This window comes from Lentinula edodes (assembly GCF_021015755.1).
Source record: "Lentinula edodes strain Le(Bin) 0899 ss11 chromosome Unknown C8R40scaffold_4, whole genome shotgun sequence".
NCBI classification, from domain to species: Eukaryota; Fungi; Basidiomycota; class Agaricomycetes; order Agaricales; family Omphalotaceae; genus Lentinula; species Lentinula edodes.
The window spans coordinates 191,911-213,284 of record NW_025764310.1 but is presented as its reverse complement, the minus strand read 5'-3'; the positions used below and the strand labels follow the sequence as shown (position 1 = coordinate 213,284).

Sequence of the window (21,374 nt, the reverse complement as noted above, 5' to 3'; positions counted from 1 at the left end):
TGTATGAATAATAATTGAAGTAATCAATCAAGTTGTTTTCATTTGGTACTTCCGGCCCGGGCCCAGTACATAACTCTAATTTCTGCACTGAACTTCGAAGTTGGAAGTACATATATCAGTCTCAAACTGCGTGGCGATGTCTTCCTTTTTCCCTTCCCTCTCGACTGTAGAAACCTTGGCAAAGGGCGCATTTGCAACTGCCGCAGGCCTTGGGACGCTCAGCGCTGGACTTCTTTACTATGGTCAGAGCTACCTCATTTACCCATCGGCGTATATCAAGATTGGGGAAGACGATGGAGCTCCATCTAAACCAGCATCGTATGGCCTTCATCACGAATCAGTGGACCTAAAAACCAAGGACGGACAATCTCTCAAATGTTACCTGCTCCTGCAGAAGAAGGATCTTCCAAAGGTACGATAGTTGCACTGCTTTTCTGGATTTATCGACATGCAATCGTCTGTTGTACGTAGGCAACAAAATTCAGCTCATTACCGACAGTTCCTATCAGTGCGATAGAAGGCGCCACAGAATCAGGTTACGCAGAAATGGCCGATGAAGAAGTACGTGCAAACTATTTCACTCCATACCCTCAGGCTTATGACTTATTCATAGTTAGTCTCGCACAGGCCTACCGTTATCATGTTCCACGGAAATGGAGGTAACGCAGGACACCGAATTCCATTAGGGATGATGTTCCAGCAAGTTATGCGGTGTAATGTTCTGGGCGTTGAATATCGGGGATATGGAGATTCTACTGGGACCCCCTCGGAAAGTGGATTTGCTATTGACGCTGTTACTGCGTTGGAGTTTGTAAGAGGCGATGCTAGGCTTAGGAATACCCCTGTGGTGCGCCTTAGAACTTCCATCTCTTCTCAATTACGTATTGAAACCTGTGGACAGATCCTCTACGGACAGAGTATAGGAGGTGCAGTGTCTATTGATCTGGCTAGCCGGTTTCCTGGAGAAGTACACTTCGCTGCATGTTATTCATCTAGTGTCAAAGTACTCATGTCGTCGTTAGATTGCAGGTATTATCCTCGAGAACACGTTTCTTTCTCTCCGACTTCTCGTCCCACACGTTCTACCTCTGCTCGGCCCTTTCAGGTGGCTTTGCCACCAACGATGGGAGAGCGCGGGTAAGATTATTGGCATGCCTGATGTGATTTCGCAAGCTCGGGTCGAAGACAGATTAGTGGGGCTCGTGAAAGAGAAAAATGATATGAAAGCGAAAGAGGCGTTTAAGGAACGTCTGGCGAACGCAAACGACGTGCTTAATTTAGCGGCCAGTCAGGCACTGGAGGGTGGCGGAGGATCGCTTGCAAGAGTCGGGAAAGGTCTTGGGAAGGAATACAAGGGAATACCGAGGGAAACGAACGTATTACTGTTGAGCGGACAATCAGATACGCTGGTCGGTACATTCGTGTCTCTGTTTCTTGCCTTAAGTGACTGAGGCGCCTGCGTATAGGTGCCACCAATACACATGAGATTTCTTCGTCAAGTGTTTGAAGCACGGCCGCACACGAGAAGAACGCTCGGGTTGTTGCCTTTACCGGCTTATCAGGAAGGAAAAAGTGAAGATACAGTAGACGAAGAGCGGAGTCAGTTCATTCTATTCCCTGGAGGTACACATAGTACGTATACTTTTTTAGTTGATCTTAACGGTGACTGAGCTGCTCTTTGTGTACTCCTTCTTGATCATTATTAGATGACACCACGGCACAACACGGGTATTGGAACAGGATAGGTGACTTTATTGCAGAAGTTGGGAAGGAGTGGCGGGAGCAGCAGAAGTTGGGGAATGATTCACGATCATAACGATATTTGTATACATCTAGGCAAGTTGAATGGGCTCTGGAAGGTACTTCCCAAGCCTGACCCACAGTCTCTTGGGAGTGCTTCGAAATGATCGACATCGAGCATACTTTGGGAATAGGTACATACGGATACATGCACAACTTGAAGAACTTGGAACAATTTCATACTAGAATTTGGATCGATTTTGCACGCGTCGAAGTGAATGGCGGGTATGATTCAAATCGGTGTTGAGTCTCCTCCATTTTGTGCATTGTACCTATGTAATACTTGCAAGCGACTAGAATCTGGAAGCAAAACAGTGTAAATACCGACACCGGGAATTCACTGAAAGAAAGCGAGGCGAGTCTCTGCAAATCGTGGGAAACAAATTAGTTTGAAGGAATCAAGGATTTTGGTTCCAACACCAGAACGTGTACAAATTCTACCGCCCGCCTGCCCTTGACACGTAACTGCATGCAACTTACACGGGATCGTACTTGCTTCAGCCTCGCGGGGTAAATCGCCATACTTTGGCCATATTATCTTCTCCAATAAGGTTGTGGGATTTTATCGGACGAGCTACAGGAGGCTTGCAATTGCAAGCTACCTGCAGGCATGTATGATTCTATGAAACAAGCGTCGACAGATAGAAGAGCACAAGTGTCAAGAACAGTGCATGATCTAGCGTGATCATTTCGTGTATCGCGCCTCGCCATTCAAATATAAATATTTCGGACAGTTTCCGGACAATGCCCGGAATAAGTGGTACTCCGGGGTGTCCAAGTGGTGTTCACTATAGGTGTGGCGCTCCAAGGGTACTGATTGACCCTAACTTGTCCGTTCGTCCGCTCGCTGTCCGCAGTGTTTGCCATACGGTCTATACCAAGGGCCGTGTAGCAAGCACAGGGATAAGTAAGTAGCCATTGGCTAAACTTGTAAGCTGCTTGTAAGTAAATGTTCAATCCAGCGTCCATGCTAGATATTCATTGTTTTGTGGCATTCCAGCCTCGGCGAGGTTCTATTCTATGGACAATCTTGGCTATGCCGTTATGCATGGTTTTAGGCATGTATGCTTATGCTTGCAGAATATCGGAACCGAATTTGTTCAGTCTCTTCTGACAAAATGAACGTGCCGAATTCAAAACACAGTGAAGATCCTGACGTTAAGAACACGGTGCGCGGTATTTCGGCAAGTCCCAAAAGTGAACGGACTCTAGGTTAGGCTCAGGCCTGCTGCTCTCGAATGTCGGTTCTGTCTCATTTTTGCCGTCTAGCCAATGAGAACTTACGCAGGGAACCACGAATTCGAATCTATCATCAATCGGATTGCGAGTGTAAGTATGCGTGCGCTGTTTGTGATTCTATAATTTTCAAGCGATGTGCGAAAGCTTTACGTGAAGAAGGTTTGTTTGACCTTCTGTAAATTGATGCTGATGAAATAGGCTTTTGACTCTCAAATCGTAGGTACATACTAGGAATTGCTAGGAATTGTCAGAATTAATATCCTCGAGACTCGTATTTCGTCGTTCAAGTCCCCCAAAGGTCGCATTTGTTCGCTGTTCAAGAACCAAAACTCCGTTCACTGCAGTGTGAACGCCTCGGCGACTTGAACCCTCTTGTGTCGATCATCTTGACATTTGTCAAATTGTTCATTTCATGATCGGCTGGCTCGGGTGTAAGACGACACACACCTCTCAAAACCTGCAGCTGGCTGCTGAGTGGACGAGGAAAATTCAGGTGATTTGTCGAACCATGTAGTCTGTTAGGATTTGTGACTGAAAGCAAGGTTTAGAAGACTCTTGCAGTCGTTGCAGCTGCCTCGTCAGTCTGGCTCATTTCTGGAGCCGCCTACATATTACACGGACGCGTATGAATGGATTTTATGAATGAATATTGCTTTTCAATACAGTCAACACCAAAACTATCACCTCACCTTCTGATTCCCACTTCAAACTTTCGCGTAATTTTTCCGAGTGGAGTCCACTGGCCGAAAAGCGAGATCTCCCTTGATCTTTCCAATTCAGACAGAGGTTTTCCGGTTGGTTTCCGTAAGTCTAAAAGGTTTTGCGCTCCAGCCCGTGACTCAAAGAAAGGTATAAAGAGTGGTTGCTTCCTTCCTCTAGTTTGCATCGACTTCTTGTCATCCTTCCTTCAGCCTCCTTCCAAACCACTCTCTTTCAGCCCACTCTCTTTTCAGTCGAAATGCGTTTCAGCACTCTTTCCCTCCTCGCCACTGTTGCATCTGCTGCTTTCTCCTTCGCAGCACCCCTTACCCCTGCCTCGAATGCATTGGAGGCTCGATGCTTGTGCCAGGACATCCACAGTATCATTGTCGATGTGACGACCACGATCACCCCCATTGTTGAGGAGCTTAGTGAGTACTTCGTTTTATCATTGGTTACGCATGCTTATTATTCGTTAGCGTACATCACCAGCGAAAACTGCACAGTCGAGATTTTGACTCCTATCGTTGAGGAGCTCAAGGTTGTGATTACCACTGCCATCACTGAAGTCAAGGGTCTCACTGGGTTTACCTTGACCACTGTGTTGACTACCGTCGACGGTGTTGTTCTCACCATCGCTGAAGTTGCCGAACTTCTGTGCGAACTGCTTACTGTAAGCGTTGACTTGGTCTTGCTTTTGGGTAGAAGCTCAATGGGCATTTACAGTTGATCTTTGGTGCTCTTGCTGCCATTCTGAGGGTGGTGACTGTTTCGGAAGCTGTTGCCGTGAAAGCTTTACTCTGCGAAGTCGTCGAACTTGTTGCTACCTTGCTTCAGCTCATTTGCAACCTTCTTGGTGGTATTTTGGCCATCCTTCTCACCCTTGTGGGCGACATTGTTTTCAGTGTCATCGTATCCCTTGGACTTTCTGCCAAGTTCTCGTTCTTCAACATTTCTTGGGCAACCGTCTCATCCACCCTTATTGCTTCGACTTCCACGTTTGCGACTACCGTCTACTCGACCTCTGTCGCAACAATCACTGCTGCTTAAAGTATTGGTAAGATTGATAACCTAGTCATTGTTCATGTCTGAACTCGTTGGTTTACAGGGATGGAAGCTGCTGTTCGTAGATGACATTCATACTGATTGCTTAATACCTTATCTACCTAATTCCATAATTGTCCATCAATGCATATCCGTTCTCGTCATTGTGTTGCTATAAACTGAGATGTAAAACTTTGGGCCAGTTCTGAATCTTGCTGCAGCAAGGGCGTCTTGGGGAGTTCGGACGACGGACTATGCTAACTTTCTGAAACGTTGAATCATGGGCAAATTATGCAGAGCTACGATAAGTGCTTCGAGTCGTTTTCATCCTAATGGTCGAAGTCCGAGCAGACCTTCTGAGGCCAGATGTGTACCTGCTCGATACATGATTCGTACATGAATCGCATGTCCCTTCGAAGCAGATGAACTTCAGTACATGTTCGAGGGAAAGTAATAGAGTAAATTCTGGGTACACCAAGCATGAAAATGAGAATCATAAGTAACTTAGTAGGTGAAGATGAAGATAGGTCATGAAGATGTTATGTTCCGAAAAGAGGGTTATCACAAGAACGCAGGAGTGTTTGATATTATTATATGTGTAGTGTTAAGGAGATGGTGGCGAGTATTCCCAGTAAAATCGCCGAGGACGTTGCCCAATATGCCGAAACGTATCTGGGTTGTTACTATTCTCGGTAGTGGAAAATTCACTGCCTAAGTCGCTTGTGTATGAGACGGTATTGGCGTTTCCAACGCGGTTTGAAACAGCAGACGCATTTCCTTCTGAATCAGCGATGGCTTGGTCTGTCCTGTTAAGCCCAGAGGGCACGACGAGGGCGTTGACAGCAGAAGCTTGCGTATGTGAGCGTAGTCGCGGATGGCGATGTGGGGCTGACGTTTGCACAGATTTACGACAAACAGGACAAGTACTAGCTCCCTTAAGCCATTGCTGACGAGACAGTATATGAATATTGCAAGTCCATTGATAAAGAGATGTTGTAGACGTACCTCAAGGCAAGATTTGTGTAACCAGTGCGAGCAATCATTGAGTTTAAGAACTGGATCCAACGCTTTGTACTTTGGAACAAGGGTCAGACGAAGTTTGTATTATGAGGAAAGTGTGGCGTACATCATCTAGACAGATGGGACAACGTTTATCACATTCATCAGAAGCCCAGTCTTTATAAAAACCAGTTTTGAGCCCTGCGACAACGTGGTCAGGAGTGGCGCGAGGTTTCACTTCCCCAAGAGTTGCAGCAAGTGACATGAGGCCTTCGTAAGATTGATCAAAGTCTTCATCGCGCTAGAATGAGAAGGTCTGTGCTCAGCACATCGGCAGAAGGTTGAGAAAAAGTGCACTCACCATGTAATCGCCCAAATTAAAGTTGCCTCTGGCCCTCCGGCTTCGTCCGACTAGATCACTCAATGTAGCAAAATCGCGGTCCAGCTCCGACGTTCGATGTCTACCAAATCTAGAGGAAATCCTAGGTCGATTCGCTCGCGAGTCTTGCGAGCCATCGGGTCTGTCTAGATTACGCGCGGGAGAAGGTCTTCGACGCGTCGCCGCATTCCCCATTCTTGCGGTTGTGTTGGAGGTGGTGGAAGAGGCTGATGCTGCAGGATTTGAAGTAGACACATCGCCATGCATAGACCACGGGGCATATCGATATGATAAGTTCTGAGTATTGTCAGATTCGATATCTCCCCACGATGTAGCAGTTGGAAAAGCATCTCTTCTCTGACGATAGCGGTTAATCAACTGATGAGATCGTAGCTCGGAAAGGCCGTCTTGCCGAAGGACCTCAATAGCGTGCTGGAAGCTTTCATCACCCAATGGCGTATTAGATAGAGTTCTAGACAGTGGTATTGAACCCTCGATGAGCGAGCCCTCCATCCTTGCTCGCCTGGTTATTGCCCCATGGATGTCATCGCCTGTACGTGAAGTTTCGCGAGTTCTAGAACGAACGGAAGATGGAGTTTGACTAGGCCAAGGCGCCCTCTCGAATGAAGGCATGCGACTTTCTCGGATTAAGGATGGATTAGAATCTCGGGGCTCTTCCAGGTTATAACCAATCTAACAGAAAATAATCAGTCACACGATTTGCCTGACCTCAGGGGAACCGACCGTATTCTCTTGGTTCTCTGCTCCTATATAGGATCTAGCTTCAGAGAAAGATTCCAAATCTTCCCCAAAACTGAGAGGAGGTATTGTCGGAGCTTCTTGAGAAACATTCCTCGAATTATTCTGCGCTGCAAGCCTCTGCATAGTGCTCCTGAATGGCCCGGGAGCAAATGAATCCACATTAATACTGGGATACTGGGTGCGAGCAGTAGAGCTGGGTACAATATGGGATGGGTCTGATTGAGTTGGTGCATGACGCTGATTGGAGCGCGCTGGCGGCGATTCTTCATCTATGTCCATTGAGACTGAGGATTGGAAAGAGCTTGTGGATAGATCATTAGGAGAGAACAGAGAACCTAGATCTGGCGGTGGAATGAAAGGTGCAGAATTATTACGGCGTTCTGCGTCAATGCGTGGGGGGTAAGTGCGCAGAGGGCGGCGAAGATTAGCGTCATTTGGAACTGTGCGAGGTGATGTTTCGAGATCGGAGTCGTTTAAAAGTTGTGTCCTGGAAGATAGGAGATTGGATCTGTCATTGATTGTCCTTGCGATATCAGTTATAGATGAATGTCGGGAATCGAAGAAACCAGATGACTCAGATGAGGGTGCAACTCTGGAAGATGAACTAGGAGCACGAGACCGCGGAAAAGGTGTGATACGATTAGAACGCTCGAATTCAGTTGGTGTCGAGTGCGTTTGAGCGCGAGTGTCATCGGAATGTCTAAACCTACTCATGGCCAGCGACCGACGACGCAGCCAGTCAATCTCAGGCAGCCGTCCACCCTCTGAAGAATTCGCCGTATTAAGATCTGATGAAAATCCCACGAGCGTTTCTGAGAGGGACTGATCAAATCCAAATTGCGGTGGCGGGAGCCATGAAAGACTGTTAGAACGACGAGGTAAAACATCAGCTTCTTCCTCGCGAGTGCGGCGCTCCTGCTCTTCCAATTCTTGATCAGTGGCATCAAGTACATCAGCAATAGATCGAGGGAAATCGGATGGGCTAGGACTTCGACGTTGGTAAGGGATAGAACGCTGACTTGGAAAGGACTCCCGGTGACCTATAACAGACGAACGCCAACTATCAGTGTTTCGAGCATGATCCCTATTGAGGGGCCGATTTGATGGTCGACTCGTATCATCATGAAAGAGGTGTTCCATCAGGTCCGCACGAGCATTACGGCGCCTGATTTCTGCAGCGTTCTCTGCAACAAGGGAGTTCGAAGCACTGGATCGGGTAGAGCCAAAGACACGAGAACGCAAACGCTGGTATGCAAGGTCACCGTTGATGTTTTGCTCTGTGTAGATTTTGTTCAGAATGTTTGTAAAGTGGAACAAGAGCTGGAAACTAACCGTTGCGTCGCGGTTCCCATCTGGAAACGCCTGAACTTTCATCGATGTTTTGAGCATTATTGCTCAATGGATTTTCATCCCGCATACTCCTGCCAAAAAGGGAAGACCTCGGAACGTTTGTTGGTATTTGCGAGCGCCCGTCTAATCTTCCGCGCTCTCTTTGGAAAGCGCGAGCTTCATCTTGACGCAGTTCCGATTGATCCAGACCCAGCGCATCATTCCAAGAGAATTGCCATCGAACGGAGGCAAGAGATGAGCTCTCATCTTCTGTGTGAGCTACAGAATTAATGAAGAGCGCATCTCATGGATGATTAGAACTCTAACCTGTTAATCTATATCCAGCGGAAGACCGTTCGTCTTGGTCAAAGTTGCTCGCATTATTTGTAGTGCTTCGTCTGTGTTCCTGATTGGACGAAGTCCAACTTTCAAGGCTCTCGCGAGGATCAACTGATCCCTGCTCGATATATCTCCGCCTTTGGGCATCAGCAAGTAACTGTGAACGATAATCTGCAATGGAGAGAACATCCGTATAACGTCTCGGAGCTGATGAATCCCGATATCTTTCTGTACGATTAACCTCGATGGAATCTGATGCACGTACGGTGACATTGTCATCGTCTCGGTCATTATCTTGATCAGAAAACAAATGATCTCTGGCCATCAACGAAGCCAATGAAGGAGGGACTCGAGTACTTCGAGATGAAGTATTCGTTCTTGTCGCCGAAGTTGTCGATTCGTAATTCGACCTTTCATGTGTAGAGGACAAGAGGCCCGCAATGATGTCCTCATCTTCTTGATCTTGATCATCATCTTCGCCACGGTCAAGATATCTATTGGTTCTTGGAAAAGCGAAAGCCCACTCTGGTATTGCTCCCCGCAGTCCACGACTGCCAAGATTTACCCACTCGTCATCAGTGTCTGAAAGAGGAAGAGGTGTTATGCTCCTTGCGGCGGCAGCGACAGATGAAGATGGAGGGTGTTCTGGTACTGTGGTATCAGCAGAAACTTCAAACCATCTGGCCAATTCGCGATTGAAAGGGACTGATACCGGGACAGAAGACAATTGCTCAATCGATTGAGAGGGTGGTCGACGAGGAACTGTTAAACCTGTAGATTGCTGAGGCGAAGGGTGTCGATGAGATCGGGTGGTGGGTATAGGTTCGAGTGCTCGACTGGAACGCTCAGTGGAATTATAGCGATTCTGACGTTCACTAGTAAGAGGTCCAGTAGTTGTGTCTCCAAGTCCGGACGGGGAGACGGATCGTGAAAAGGAGTCTCTGGGTCTCGAAAGGACGGAATGAGACGCAAGATATAACGGCCGGATCCTGGACTCGGAATTGGACAACGATGTAGGGTCGGGTGACGGAGAAGGCGAATTGAAGATATCCCTCGTTCGAGGAGAGAGATTGGCCGTCTCATCAGCGCCATTTCTCATGTTGTTTAAGACCAATGTCCGCCACGGCCGAGAACTAGAAGCACCGGATGGGGCGGGTGGCGCTCGATCATTGTATTGTTGAGTGTGACGGGAGCTACCCGGAAGATTGCTGCTCTCAATGTCAGTTTCCCTTTCGTCTGTCCTAACAGCGTCCAATGCAGACGTTAGCCTTTCTCGGAATGAGGAAACGTCATCGGCTTCGAGGAGTCCAACGGCGGTGTTGAGTCGTTCTCTGAAGGAAACGTAACGCCCTTGACCCATAGGAGTTTCGTTAACGTCATTTGCGTTATCTGCGTTGTCGATGTTGGGAGGTATGTCAGACACTGGAATAACAGTGGACAGAGTTAAAGACGAATCATACACCGGTGAAGGAAGGCGAGGTGGGGCATCTATATAAGGCATGTCAGGTTAGTGTTTTATGAATAAAGCTGTGGTGACGGACTCAGTCCACGATTCTCGCGATGGGATAACGATGCTGAGCTAGTGAGTGATGGTCGATCAATATCAATCGACTGAGATGCAGTCGTAGGAGAATGTAGAAAAGGTATATCGGTCGGCTGTTCCTCTTCAGACAAAGATAGAGGTGGTAGAGTGGGTGGTGGCGTGGGTGATCTTCTGCTATGAGGGGAAGTGGATCGAGAGTGCTGCAATATTTCGATTTCTGAGTCGGATCCATGGAATGCTTCGACAGTGAATCTGTATTCATTGGTACTTGAGGTCGAATTGGTGTCGGCTCCAGGACCTTCTTCATAATCAAGCATCTCAATATCCTGAATATCTGAAATATCTGGTGTTGGCAGCCTAGGAGGATGAGAATCTACCAAAGCAGTGACCAGCCGAGTAGATGATGATCTTGAGGGCTCTGCAGTAGGCACATTGTCCTCGCTGAGGCTTGTATCGCTTGAAGAGGTGAAAGACGACGACCTCGAGCTCCTGAATGATTCACCCCCATCTGAAAGACTACTAGCGCTTCTTGCTCTCTTCCTTTCATTTCCAGTACGAGTATTGCGATTGCCGGCACTTCCAGAAGCTCTGTTTCCAGCGCTACTGCCTCCTGGTTCTACGCCACTTGTGATAGGACTCTCCTCTAAGTCGAAACCAAATTGTTCAAAGGAACGCTTAAATGAAGTTGTATTGGCTGGAAGGGTAAGGTGTAGCTGAGGGGGACAATTAGACGACATGAGTCTGGAGCAGATGGTGAGAGGCAAAACAACGCTGTGGACGTCGTAAAGCCGCCGGACAGAAAGGTGACAAATTCGGCTATTCGGCCACTTCTTTCACACCACCACCACCAACGACCAATCCACAAACACTGAACATGTACACCACTCGAATATAAAGCTATAGATCGCCTGTATCCAAATATCCCCTCAAATAGCAATGTTGTACATTCTGTACCAACTCACCATTCGATGAGTGTTCTCTGGTTCCCCGGCCATCTCTTACAACAGCAACTTTTCATTAGATCGATTCTTCAAGCTCCAATATGGAGGGTGATGCTGTGTCTTATGCTGTTCATCTGTTCTTACCTGCGGTCCAATAGGCTCAACGATGTTTGGTCTGTTGATTTGTCCGCTTAAATCGTCTTTCATCCTAGCTTTCAGGCTGCTGCTGGTTTTCCGTCTTTCTATTGTATCTTTCGTGCTGTTGTCCGGTGTATTACTGGCGAAATTTTCATCTTCAGGTTCAAGTGCCTTTCTACATGACTTTATCGATACTCCTGCTGTTCAGCTGTATAAACGGAAATGGTTAAAAGCGTGGTCTGCCTCTTCTTCTCTCTTCTTCCACCCGTGCGTCACGATATAGACCTACAATCTGGAGGAGCAACTCCTTTGTGCAGACCTAGCTCAAGATGTCCACCGGAGCTCATCGTCGTCGCCAGCTTCATCGGCGGTCTATTCTTGTGTTTGCAACAGATCAGCAATTGGTCCATATAATCACAATCTGCGTTTCCGCCTTCGGGTTCATTCCGATAATGCACTCGGGTCGTGGTTGTAATTCTTGCATTCCTTTTCTGTACTTCCTAATTGTTATACCCTTGTCTTCTATTAATGTGGATGCATGTCCTATTGGGCCGAGAACGAACACGTCGGAAAAGTTTGCAAGCGTTGCGGGGAAAGAGGAGGGTTCATCGGCGCAGACCTCAGAGGGGACCATGAACGAGGATGAACGAGCAGCGCTGGATTGTGCCCTTTATCTTGAGAGGAGTCCGGATGTCACCGGAGAATCACCCAATGACTGGGATCAGAGTGTTGGGTACGTCGACTGTTCGCTGATAATTCTCGAGGCCATGGTCTCTCTTTCATTCATATATATATGATTTACTTATTTGGCTGCCCCACCCGATTCCCCCTCTTCCTCTCTTTAGGCCTGATGGAACTCAAGATATCGACTCAGCGTCCACGATCAACACAACTGTCGACCCGACGGATTCTGCTGTGAACAAGAGCGTATCGCATTCCAATACCAGTACGGGTATCAGTCCCGAAAATACTGTTAATACTATATCGACTTCTATTACATCAAATATAACTCAAACGACGATTGTTGGCGTAACTACAAAACTGAATAGGCATTCAGCTTCGTCAGCAGTCCTTCCTACCGACATGCCCATCGTGACTCAGGCAAAATCTTGGACAACAGCTGACGAGCATTCTACTGTAATGCCAACGAGGGGCGGCATACGGGTAGATGGTATGCAAATGATGAGCTCAATGGGAGGTACTAGAGCTAACTTAGGCATCTCGGGTAGGAATAATTAATGCATCGTTCGAATTGATTCTACATTCAGCGGATGCGGAAATCTTCAGACCTACTGAGGACCCACCCTCGAGTCCAAAAAGTCCGATTTCGCTTCCGAGCTTATTGACTGTGACCAACGAGGCAGGGGGTAGTGTTTTTTACAACTCTGCATGTGAGGTGGATGACGACGCTCTCATGTTAAGACTCCTTGCTGGTCTTGTAACTGCCATTTTGGTCCTGCATCTAGTCAATGTGAGTTCACTCTTTTGTTATTAAGCCTCACACGCACATCTCATCGAATCCACAGACAATGAAAATATGGTATAACGACTGGAAGAAGTCCAAATACCGTCATCAAAGTGACAGGGAATCATCATCGTCCAAATCTATTCGGGATCCTTATAATGAGGAACTTGCAGAAATAGTTCAGCCTTTTCAAAAAATATCTCGGGCCGTGGATCTTGCTATCGATACCAATGTTACCAATACGAGGACGAGGACTAGGGACGCGTCTCTCGTTTCCAATCCTTCCTTGCCCATCCACAAAAGCGCCATATATACTCCTTCAAATCCCGCACACAGCTTAACGAAGCTTCAGAGATCATATGTCCAACGCGCATCGAGGGGAGTGCATCCGCCTTCCTACCAAGAACGTGTTGAAAGCTTCGAGACGGTGTAGCATGTCTTGTTTAGGTTGAACGAGGGAAGACGGATCATTACATGAGACTTACAGTATCCAGCTACACGAGCATCCGGTCTCAGGGCGTTCGCAAGAGGGCAAGGTTGAGCTCACGACTTGCTCGCGCCGCTGCTGCTGTAGATCCCAGCAGAGTCCCTACAAAAACCTAACCACATTACTACAGACAACTTTGATGTACATAAGTTATCGACCCCACCTTCATGTCATTGGGAAAAAATTTCAATCACATCGTCTATGTAAATAACTATATGTACTCTCTAATCATACCCCATCCACCAAGAAAATTAGCACTAAGTACAAGACGTTCTGTGGCAGTGCAGTGACTTTGTTCCGCTTTGTGCATGCTGCTATTGTTACCACGTGTGAGACAACTTCACAATACCACCTTTCTCCTTTATATTTTCATAATCTGCTTCGAGTCCGTAGATATTCGTACCATCCATTCCCTCACACCCACACTTTACTCCCGCTCACTAGTGCAACGGTCAATAAGCAGATATTATCTTTCTGCAACAAGGAAGACAGAAGGAGAAACAATGCCCGATTCCGCGATATCGTCGCCTGGGGCCTCACGCTCTACTCGCTCCCTGAAGCGTTCCGCATCAGCTGCGTCACTTCCTACTCCGCCGAGAACGAACCGACGACGGAAAAATAGGAAACTGCGTAGTCTTAAAGCAGTAGAAGAAGAAGCAGGTGGTGAAGCGAGCTCGGATGAAGAACAAAGACAAGAAAGGCATTACAAGAGGCGAAGGATCAGTAACGTGCCAGAGGAGAACGAGGAAGACGAGGAGGCGTTTTGGACGGCTGGATCCCCAACTTCTCACAATTTTCAGAAAGGAAAAGCGAAGGAGGCTGACGAAGTTGAAACAGAATCTGATTCAGACACAGCGACTTCATTTCTCTCTCGCCGCGGGCAGAGGTCGTCGACAGTAGGCAGTGCTCCAGTCTCACCGCCTCCGTCTCATCGTCGTATCCCAGCTGCAAAAATTGCTTCTATCGCACCGGCGCTGCAGCTTTTGCCAGTTGTTGAAGAAAACCCGAGTCCAAGTGGGACTTCACCACCTGCAACACCTAAATCTTCCAAAGTACTCGCTTTGAGGGATTCCCCGTATAATCCGTTCTTGGCGTCGCCTCTGGATTTGGATGATGTCGCCTCTACATCCAAATCGTCGAAGACGTCAACAGGGCCCCTTCAGGAAAAACCAACCGTGACTTTCATTTTGTCAGTACTCTTTCCTCTTACACTAAATCATTGCTTATTCATATGCTTCATTTACAGTCGCGGTGTCAAAAAGGAATATCCTAATCCGTATTATGACCACACAAAGGACAAGCCACGATCACCTGAGCCAAATTCACTGTTGCCGCCCGAGCACAAAGACTACACACCTGATCTTAGAGGTACCCCTCGAGCACTGTGGCCCAGGAAGAAGAAGGCAGCACTACTCTCAGCTCCAGAGTCGCCGAGTAATCGAGCAAGCCGTAGGAAGGCGCCTGTTCGGTCTGTTCCCACTTTGACGGAAAGTGATGATGAGTTGGATGGCAAAGGTGATGATGAGGAAGAGGTTTCGCTCAGGCCAGTGAGGCTCTTTGGTCCAGGTGGTCGTCATCCCGGGTTCACACGATCGTAGTGTGTGTGCTTTCTTGCTCTTTGCCTTTTTTCCTCCTGCTTCCCTCGTGTGCCACCCAACCGTTTCGAGTTCTTGTTCATGTCTGTCCTTGTGTTTCCTCCCGTGTTGCGAGCTATCGTCCTGTGGATCTTATCACGACCACTTTCAAAAAATGCTCTATTGCCCCGCTTGAACTGATATTTTCTCATTTGGTCTTCTATACTTCGTCGTTGTGTGCCTCGAAAATTGCGCTTGTTTTCCTGTCCCTTTTCCTCTCTTTTATTTTTTCCTTTGAATGTTCGCAATGTCTATACACTGGTTTTGTCCGCGACACCTATTACACCTTCCACTTCTATCCCGTCTACTCCTACTCTCATACTACGGTGACACCTGTTAAGTTTATCCCCTATCTCCCGTTATCGCTGTGTTACCCTATGCGCTACGCACATCTGCCATTTGCGTGTAGAGTTTTCAACTGCAACCTCCAAACACCAACACATCTCAACATAAATTAGTTATCCTTATAGCTCATCTACTACATTTATATGATTCAATCCACCTGAACCTCCATATTTTTAAATGTCTCAACGGTATAATCTTCGCGATGAAGTTCAACTATGGAAACTAACGTCCATCCTCGTAAGTAAGGGAGCAGCAGTGTATTCAAATTCAAACGAGGTTCTCGTGTTGTGATAGTGTGAGTAAACTTTTTTTCTTCTCGTGAATTCTGGCTTGCGAGACTGCACTCAAACAAGCAGTCAAACAAGTCTTGAGGCATTCCCCTTCATATCCATGTTGTCTTCTCCAAAGCTCAGATGGTACTCAGAGGTCGTGGTTGTGGATTGCCCACTGTTTCCTCCGACCGAGGCAAACCTTAGAGCAGAAACCTTCGGTCCCTCATTACCTCCGACGATCATAGGGACGGAGTTTAAACTCCCAGTGTTGTTCGCTGTACTCGGGTCAATGTCAACATTGACACCCATAGCGACCCGCACAATGATCAATGTAGGCGCAATTGCCTAGAGCTCGAGGTTACTCTAAACTATGACGGCAGATTTCGTTCAATATTCCATACTCTTTATTGATCCGCATAGTGCCTTGGACTTCGAATTCAACTCATCATTTGCTCTATTTCAAACTGGCAGTTGTGGATTCTCCGAGATCTTTACATCTAGTCTCGACATCTTTGTGGACATCTTCAAAGATTCCTTTCTGTGCCTCAACTGTTGGGGTTTCGTTCCTTCTGATCTTCACTTCACCTCTCTATTTAGATGATCAACTAGTTCTTGATACGTTACCAATGGTCTCTCTCGATGTTAGCAACTCCTTCCCAATGTGTTGCCAACTGTATCCTCAATATCGGCTATTAGCTTGGAATCAGATTGGATATACCTTACAGGATTATTCCCGTCGATGTTATACCCAATAGTCATATATACTAAATGAATCTCATTTTTCTGCCCATAACTCCCAGCATCCTTCGATCATAAGCAATGGATGGCAATACTGGCAATGGCGGGGACGGTAACACGAACAGTGACCAACTCTACCGCCTACTACAGTCTTTCATGGCCACACCAAATGCTCAAGGGCTTGAGTTGACGGGTCAGAATCAACATCCTACGACACTTTTTCAGGTAGATCTGCCTCATATTTTCCCCTTCTATTACCTGACGCTATATGCAGTCCTTTTTGCGTTCGCAAGCATTAACACAGAATTTACCCAGTCAAGCTGGGCCATATCCAGCATTTCCCTCTGTTCAATCCTCGTCGCAGGCACCTACTACTTCATCACAGAATACACATTCTTCCTTACCTCCTAGTGCTTCCCTTTCAGCACCACAAGCCACATACATGTCCCCTTCATTTGATCCCATGCGGCAGTCCCAAGTACCGTTCCAGAATCAAGCACAGTTTCTCCCATCTTCGCAATTGGTGCCGAGACCTATTCCACCCCCTCCACCTTCTAATCAGCCTCCGTCACTATGCACTTCTTCAACTGCTCCATATCCATCACAGTGGCCCATACTTCAGACACCTTCCGTAGGTTCACACCAAGCTCTTTCTGCACCACCGCTTTCCTCTTCAAGTCAACACCAGACTTCGAACATTGAGGCACGACCTCTCTCTATCGTTGAACCTGAATGTGGTCAGACATTACCAACTTTACCTCCTCCAGCCCCTTCCGTGTGCAGGCCATATACTAGCATGCAAGCACATGGTGCAACTGATGGGTATGGTCGGGTTGTTGGTTCCCAGGGACATTCTCGTGTCACTACGGCTTCAGGCTTTCCAGGGCTGACAGTTATTCAGCGCACTAATCATACACGTCTTGACCATGCCAGCCAGTCCCTTCCCCAGAATTCTAAAAAAGAGAAAAGGCGTGGAAAGGCCATCCGGCCTCCTGGGCTTGGTCGTAGAGAACGAGTCCCAAGTATTGATGACTGTATCAATGTAGCTTCCGGAGGAGTAGAGGTTATGAGCATCGATGTTCTGGTTTATCTACCGCTGCCTCCAACAGGAGAAATCAATGTATGCATTTCTCCCCTCTTGATATTCTTTCTACTGAAACCTCGTCATCTGCTAGTTCTACCGTCTTCCAAGGCAACTTATCTTCTATGAAATTAACAAGGAAGCATACCGTATGGTGCTTAATGCGTTGGGCCTGTTTCACCAGTACCCGAATCTTCCAACTTCTACTACCATCTTCGATTTATTTTCCGATATCACAGTCAAGCTAAGGCAACAATACAGTCTCCCATCAGTTTCCTCGTCATTACCACTTGCTCCGCAAGAACTTCTACCTCTTCAACTCCTGGGTTTCAGCAATCATGGCCGGGCTAATGGATCATACAGTACTTCGAAACTCAGACCAATGCCCTACGAGAGATACACAACCATTCAAGATATTCTGACAAACAACTTTGGTACATATGTAATTCCGAAACTGGTTATTACTCGTGACAATCATTTCACTCTTCATGCTAGTGAGTGAGATCTCACTTCTCGAACTTCAATTGATGGTCTGACTTCAACATGACAGTTATTCGAAGTCACCCACTTGAGGCAAATGTGAGCCTTGCTCAAGTATACCTGGGGTCTGATAATACCATCCGTCCTCATCGATGTTTGTCAAAACGTCTATACAGTATGTTCCGCAATGACTCTGATGCCAACCTCAATGTACATGCTTTGGATGAGGAAGAGATTGAGGGGTCGTGTGAGCCAGATGACGATGACAATGATGAAGAAGCAAGTGTTCTAATTTCGAGCCAAGTCTATTTGCTAATTTTTATACTCAGGACTCGAGGGTTGTAGCTCAATCTTTGACAACAACATCAGTAGAAACAGATGACGAGGAGCCCCAACCATCATCGGGACTAGAGCTAAATAGTAACGTGTCTCAATCTACTTCTACGCTAGTACGCCAGGCCTTTAGTCCTTTCATCCTTTTTCTAACAGTATCCATTAGGTCTCAACATCCTCAATAGTAGGCCCGATGTTACCTAAGAAGCTATGGGAGGAGCCCTGGACTCAGCCTGCTCCCCTCAGTTTTATCCCCATATTTTTTGATGATGAACGTACTCCAACTATTTTCAAAATTGTGTCCGAGGTTCAACGACAAGGGTCAAACTGTCCCGGATTCCAAGTCAAGGGTACTGATGAACAAGAGCTTGCAGCAAAGTTCATTGCACAAATGAAGAATTCGGTACAGAGTGGAGATTGGAGCAAAATTTTATCTCCGACCCGTCACTTTGTCTGGTAAGCTTAATTTTTTAAAAAGATTCTCGAGATGGTCACTAAATTTGCCATGGTAGTGTAAATGATCAGGACGATTACATTTCTTCAGGCCCCGGTCTCGAACAGTCAACAATTGCTGAAGTTTTCCGCCAATTTTTCGAGGAACGTGAAAGTGAATTCTGTATGCCACTTTATGAGGGATACACAACACTTCAAGCTGCTGATGTACAGATATCATCCAACAAGCATGAAGAGCTGGTTTTATTTGGGGCAGTAACATCGTTGGCTCTTGTTTATGGTCATTACCCTGGTCACTTAAATCCTCTTCTCCTCATCTATCTACTCAATGATTGCAACACATCCTGTCTTCATCGAGATCTGGTCTCCTCATATTTGCCTTCTCTCAGTGAGACACTGGACCACTGGCTAAACATTGGACCTATGGATAGCATTGCGGACTTTACTTCTCACTTTGCCTCATATCACAACATCCAGGTGCGATGCTTATGGCTTTTATTTGCATTTGACTAACTTCTATGATCAGCCTGGAGTCTTAAATGGGCGGTCTGAAACTGGTCACCGGAAGCTTGCTTGGGAAATGTTGCACAATGCAGTCATTGGTCCCATAGACGTTGAAAATGCATATTTTACGGCTTTTATCAAAGGTTTCTTGCTTCCTTGCTCTACCGGTGTTGATTTAGTCGATGTGAGTATAAACCGTGCATTCAAACATTAAAAACTCAACGTTTCTGCTCAGATTGTGCGCAGCTTCTTTGGAGGTGCTGAAGAATTTGTCCGAACCGCAGAAATGTCTACAATACGTGGTTTCGATTCTCTCAATATTCGCATCGTTGTTAGTATTGGAAATCAATTGCTAGATGAGCTAGCCGATGCGTTTAGCAATGCTGGCCCTAACTTTGCGGGGAGGATCTTTCAAGATATTGTAAAAGATTTTCTTATAGGCATTGGAGCACCGTGCCCAGAACTATTTGCTGGCATCGTGGATAGGCTCAGCCCCGAGGTTAAGGCCAGCTTGACTGGACTGCAGTCTCCTACATTCCGAATGCGATTAATGTGTTGGGCAGCAACGGGTGCTACTAGGGTATTGCGTGACAGCAACCCAATGCAAGTGAGTATTCCGTTATAATAATCATAAATCCATACTCACCTCTGTCAAGATTATTCTTGTGGAAGATGACGATTCTTTATATCTTCCTCAAGACCTAAACAGTCCTGGCTTACGCGAAGCCTATCTCTCATCAGGATCTTGTTCCTTCCGGACATGTACAAGGTCGATGAGGATTCCTGCTTCGTATCTGATTAAGCTGCTGAAAGATACTTATGACCCTGATACGGAAGTCAAAGATGCTCAGATTGCGATTCACCATTGGCTCTTCATGCAGATGCTGGATTCCATTGGGACGTACAATATGCTTTGAAGTTCACTAGGAATTTTCTCTGTTTAACAATTACATTTCCCTTTGAACTTCATCTGATATCTGTCGAGCTTGTATCTTTCTCAAATTTTATTACACTAGCTATTGCCTGTCAATCTAATCTCATTCAACCACGCCGTCTTGACCATGACCGTCACCTCACAGCTTCCATACATGTCCTGGTAGTTTGCCTTGGCCCGTATACCTTGATCCAAATCTGCGGGGAATACAATACGGGGAAGAACTTCCACATGACAGTGGAAACTATGATGTGTGGTTTGACTATGCGCGATTGGAAGAGGGTGCTTTCAGGGATCTTCGAGGTGAGGGCGCCACAACGGAAGAAGAGGAAACTGCAATGGGACATGTCAGGGAAGTCTATGAGTGGGCTGTAGCACAGGTACCTCCTGGAGGAGATATATCTATCTGGGTTAGACTATGCTCTTTTCGAGGAGATCAAGCTTAAGGTACGCCCACGCTGATCTCGTTTCAATTCTACAACCAACTTGCTTAATAGGATTATGCTCGTGCTTGCCAAATCTATCAAACTGCAATAAGTCTCGTCCCTCATAAAATATTTACCTTTGCTGAACTCTGGATTATGTTCGCCAAGTTCGAGATAAGAAGACTGGATCTTCCCGCACTGGCAGCTTGGAAGATAATGGGCACGGCGATTGGCATGTGCCCTAAAGAGAAGTGGTTCAAAGGTTATATTGAACTTGAGACCGATGTGCACATCTCTATCAATGTTTGGAAAAAGATTGACTTCTCTTCTTAGCTTCGGGAGTTTGACCGCATTAGGAAGCTCTATGAGAAGTACTTAGAGGTTTGTTTCTCTTCGTCCTTCGGTTTTCCCAATACTCAGATTGGTTCAGTTTGACCCCGCCAACTCTTCTGCATGGATCAGATATGCCGAAATCAAATCACAACTACGGCCATTGCTCACAATTGAATGTGTTCCAGATTGGGAACTTGTATTTGCTGACAATGAGCGAGAAAACAACCCGACTTCTTTCAAGTTCCTTCAAATGGCTCACGCCTGGAAAACTAATCAAAACAAGGGCGGGAATGACGCCAAACCAATCTCTTTCACTCCAGCATCTAACCGTAAGGATGATGATGCTACCAGTGACATGGCTAGTTCAGACGGAGAACATTGATCTATGCTATCATTAATGCTAATGTATTGTTAAATTCGGTATTGTTGTATTCAGTATCTGTTCTTATTATTGCACACCTGCTTTGCAAAAGTCCGGATTCATAGTCCTATTGGAATACAGATTAAGTTACAAGACTAGGTATGTACATATGATTGAAAACAGTTCACGACAAAGCAAAGATTATAATACAAATACTGCCCTCAAGAACAGTCCAAAGATCAATGCAGCACCGGGAGCTGGTACGCTGACCGAACATACTTGAGCGGATTGATCGCAAGGAATCGTTTAAATAGATT

The 21,374-nt window shown here is 46.5% G+C and overlaps 7 protein-coding genes across 7 annotated transcripts; 5 read left to right on the top strand and 2 right to left on the bottom strand.

The window, feature by feature from the left end:
• Nucleotides 1–136: 136 nt before the first annotated feature.
• On the top strand, nucleotides 137–1,816 carry C8R40DRAFT_1166460 (Alpha/Beta hydrolase protein; the record flags this gene model as incomplete). The annotated part of the gene is made up of 7 exons (XM_046230852.1): nucleotides 137–412; nucleotides 472–561; nucleotides 614–847; nucleotides 902–967; nucleotides 1,023–1,409; nucleotides 1,467–1,632; nucleotides 1,707–1,816. 7 exons carry the CDS (start codon nucleotides 137–139, stop codon nucleotides 1,814–1,816), a joined length of 1,329 nt encoding a protein of 442 aa, XP_046090307.1.
• A 2,181-nt stretch (nucleotides 1,817–3,997) lies between these two features.
• On the top strand, nucleotides 3,998–4,788 carry C8R40DRAFT_1066326 (uncharacterized protein; the record flags this gene model as incomplete). Its single annotated transcript, XM_046225766.1, has 3 exons — nucleotides 3,998–4,169; nucleotides 4,218–4,411; nucleotides 4,465–4,788. The coding sequence occupies 3 exons, from the start codon at nucleotides 3,998–4,000 to the stop codon at nucleotides 4,786–4,788; spliced, it is 690 nt and encodes a 229-aa protein (XP_046090306.1).
• Nucleotides 4,789–5,386: 598 nt separating this feature from the next.
• On the bottom strand, nucleotides 5,387–6,079 carry C8R40DRAFT_1035851 (uncharacterized protein; the record flags this gene model as incomplete). The annotated part of the gene is made up of 3 exons (XM_046223533.1): nucleotides 5,387–5,728; nucleotides 5,788–5,856; nucleotides 5,909–6,079. Coding segments are annotated over 3 exons (582 nt in total), but the record flags the coding sequence as incomplete, so codon positions are not given.
• Nucleotides 6,080–6,690: 611 nt separating this feature from the next.
• Nucleotides 6,691–10,318, bottom strand: C8R40DRAFT_583962 (uncharacterized protein). Its single transcript, XM_046235525.1, has 5 exons — nucleotides 10,132–10,318; nucleotides 10,051–10,078; nucleotides 8,579–9,979; nucleotides 8,255–8,530; nucleotides 6,691–8,199 (listed from the first exon to the last, which is right to left on the bottom strand). Exons 2-5 carry the CDS (start codon nucleotides 10,076–10,078, stop codon nucleotides 6,872–6,874), a joined length of 3,033 nt encoding a protein of 1,010 aa, XP_046090304.1. The 5' UTR covers nucleotides 10,132–10,318; the 3' UTR covers nucleotides 6,691–6,871.
• A 1,093-nt stretch (nucleotides 10,319–11,411) lies between these two features.
• C8R40DRAFT_584232 (uncharacterized protein) lies at nucleotides 11,412–13,291 on the top strand. The gene is made up of 4 exons (XM_046235526.1): nucleotides 11,412–11,945; nucleotides 12,058–12,383; nucleotides 12,442–12,683; nucleotides 12,739–13,291. The coding sequence occupies exons 1-4, from the start codon at nucleotides 11,542–11,544 to the stop codon at nucleotides 13,108–13,110; spliced, it is 1,344 nt and encodes a 447-aa protein (XP_046090303.1). The 5' UTR covers nucleotides 11,412–11,541; the 3' UTR covers nucleotides 13,111–13,291.
• A 376-nt stretch (nucleotides 13,292–13,667) lies between these two features.
• On the top strand, nucleotides 13,668–14,762 carry C8R40DRAFT_1158661 (uncharacterized protein; the record flags this gene model as incomplete). Its single annotated transcript, XM_046229768.1, has 3 exons — nucleotides 13,668–14,353; nucleotides 14,411–14,598; nucleotides 14,680–14,762. The coding sequence occupies 3 exons, from the start codon at nucleotides 13,668–13,670 to the stop codon at nucleotides 14,760–14,762; spliced, it is 957 nt and encodes a 318-aa protein (XP_046090302.1).
• Nucleotides 14,763–19,059: 4,297 nt separating this feature from the next.
• C8R40DRAFT_1035897 (uncharacterized protein) lies at nucleotides 19,060–19,921 on the top strand (the record flags this gene model as incomplete). The annotated part of the gene is made up of 4 exons (XM_046223540.1): nucleotides 19,060–19,188; nucleotides 19,240–19,611; nucleotides 19,661–19,751; nucleotides 19,818–19,921. Coding segments are annotated over 4 exons (696 nt in total), but the record flags the coding sequence as incomplete, so codon positions are not given.
• Between the last annotated feature and the right edge of the window lie 1,453 nt (nucleotides 19,922–21,374).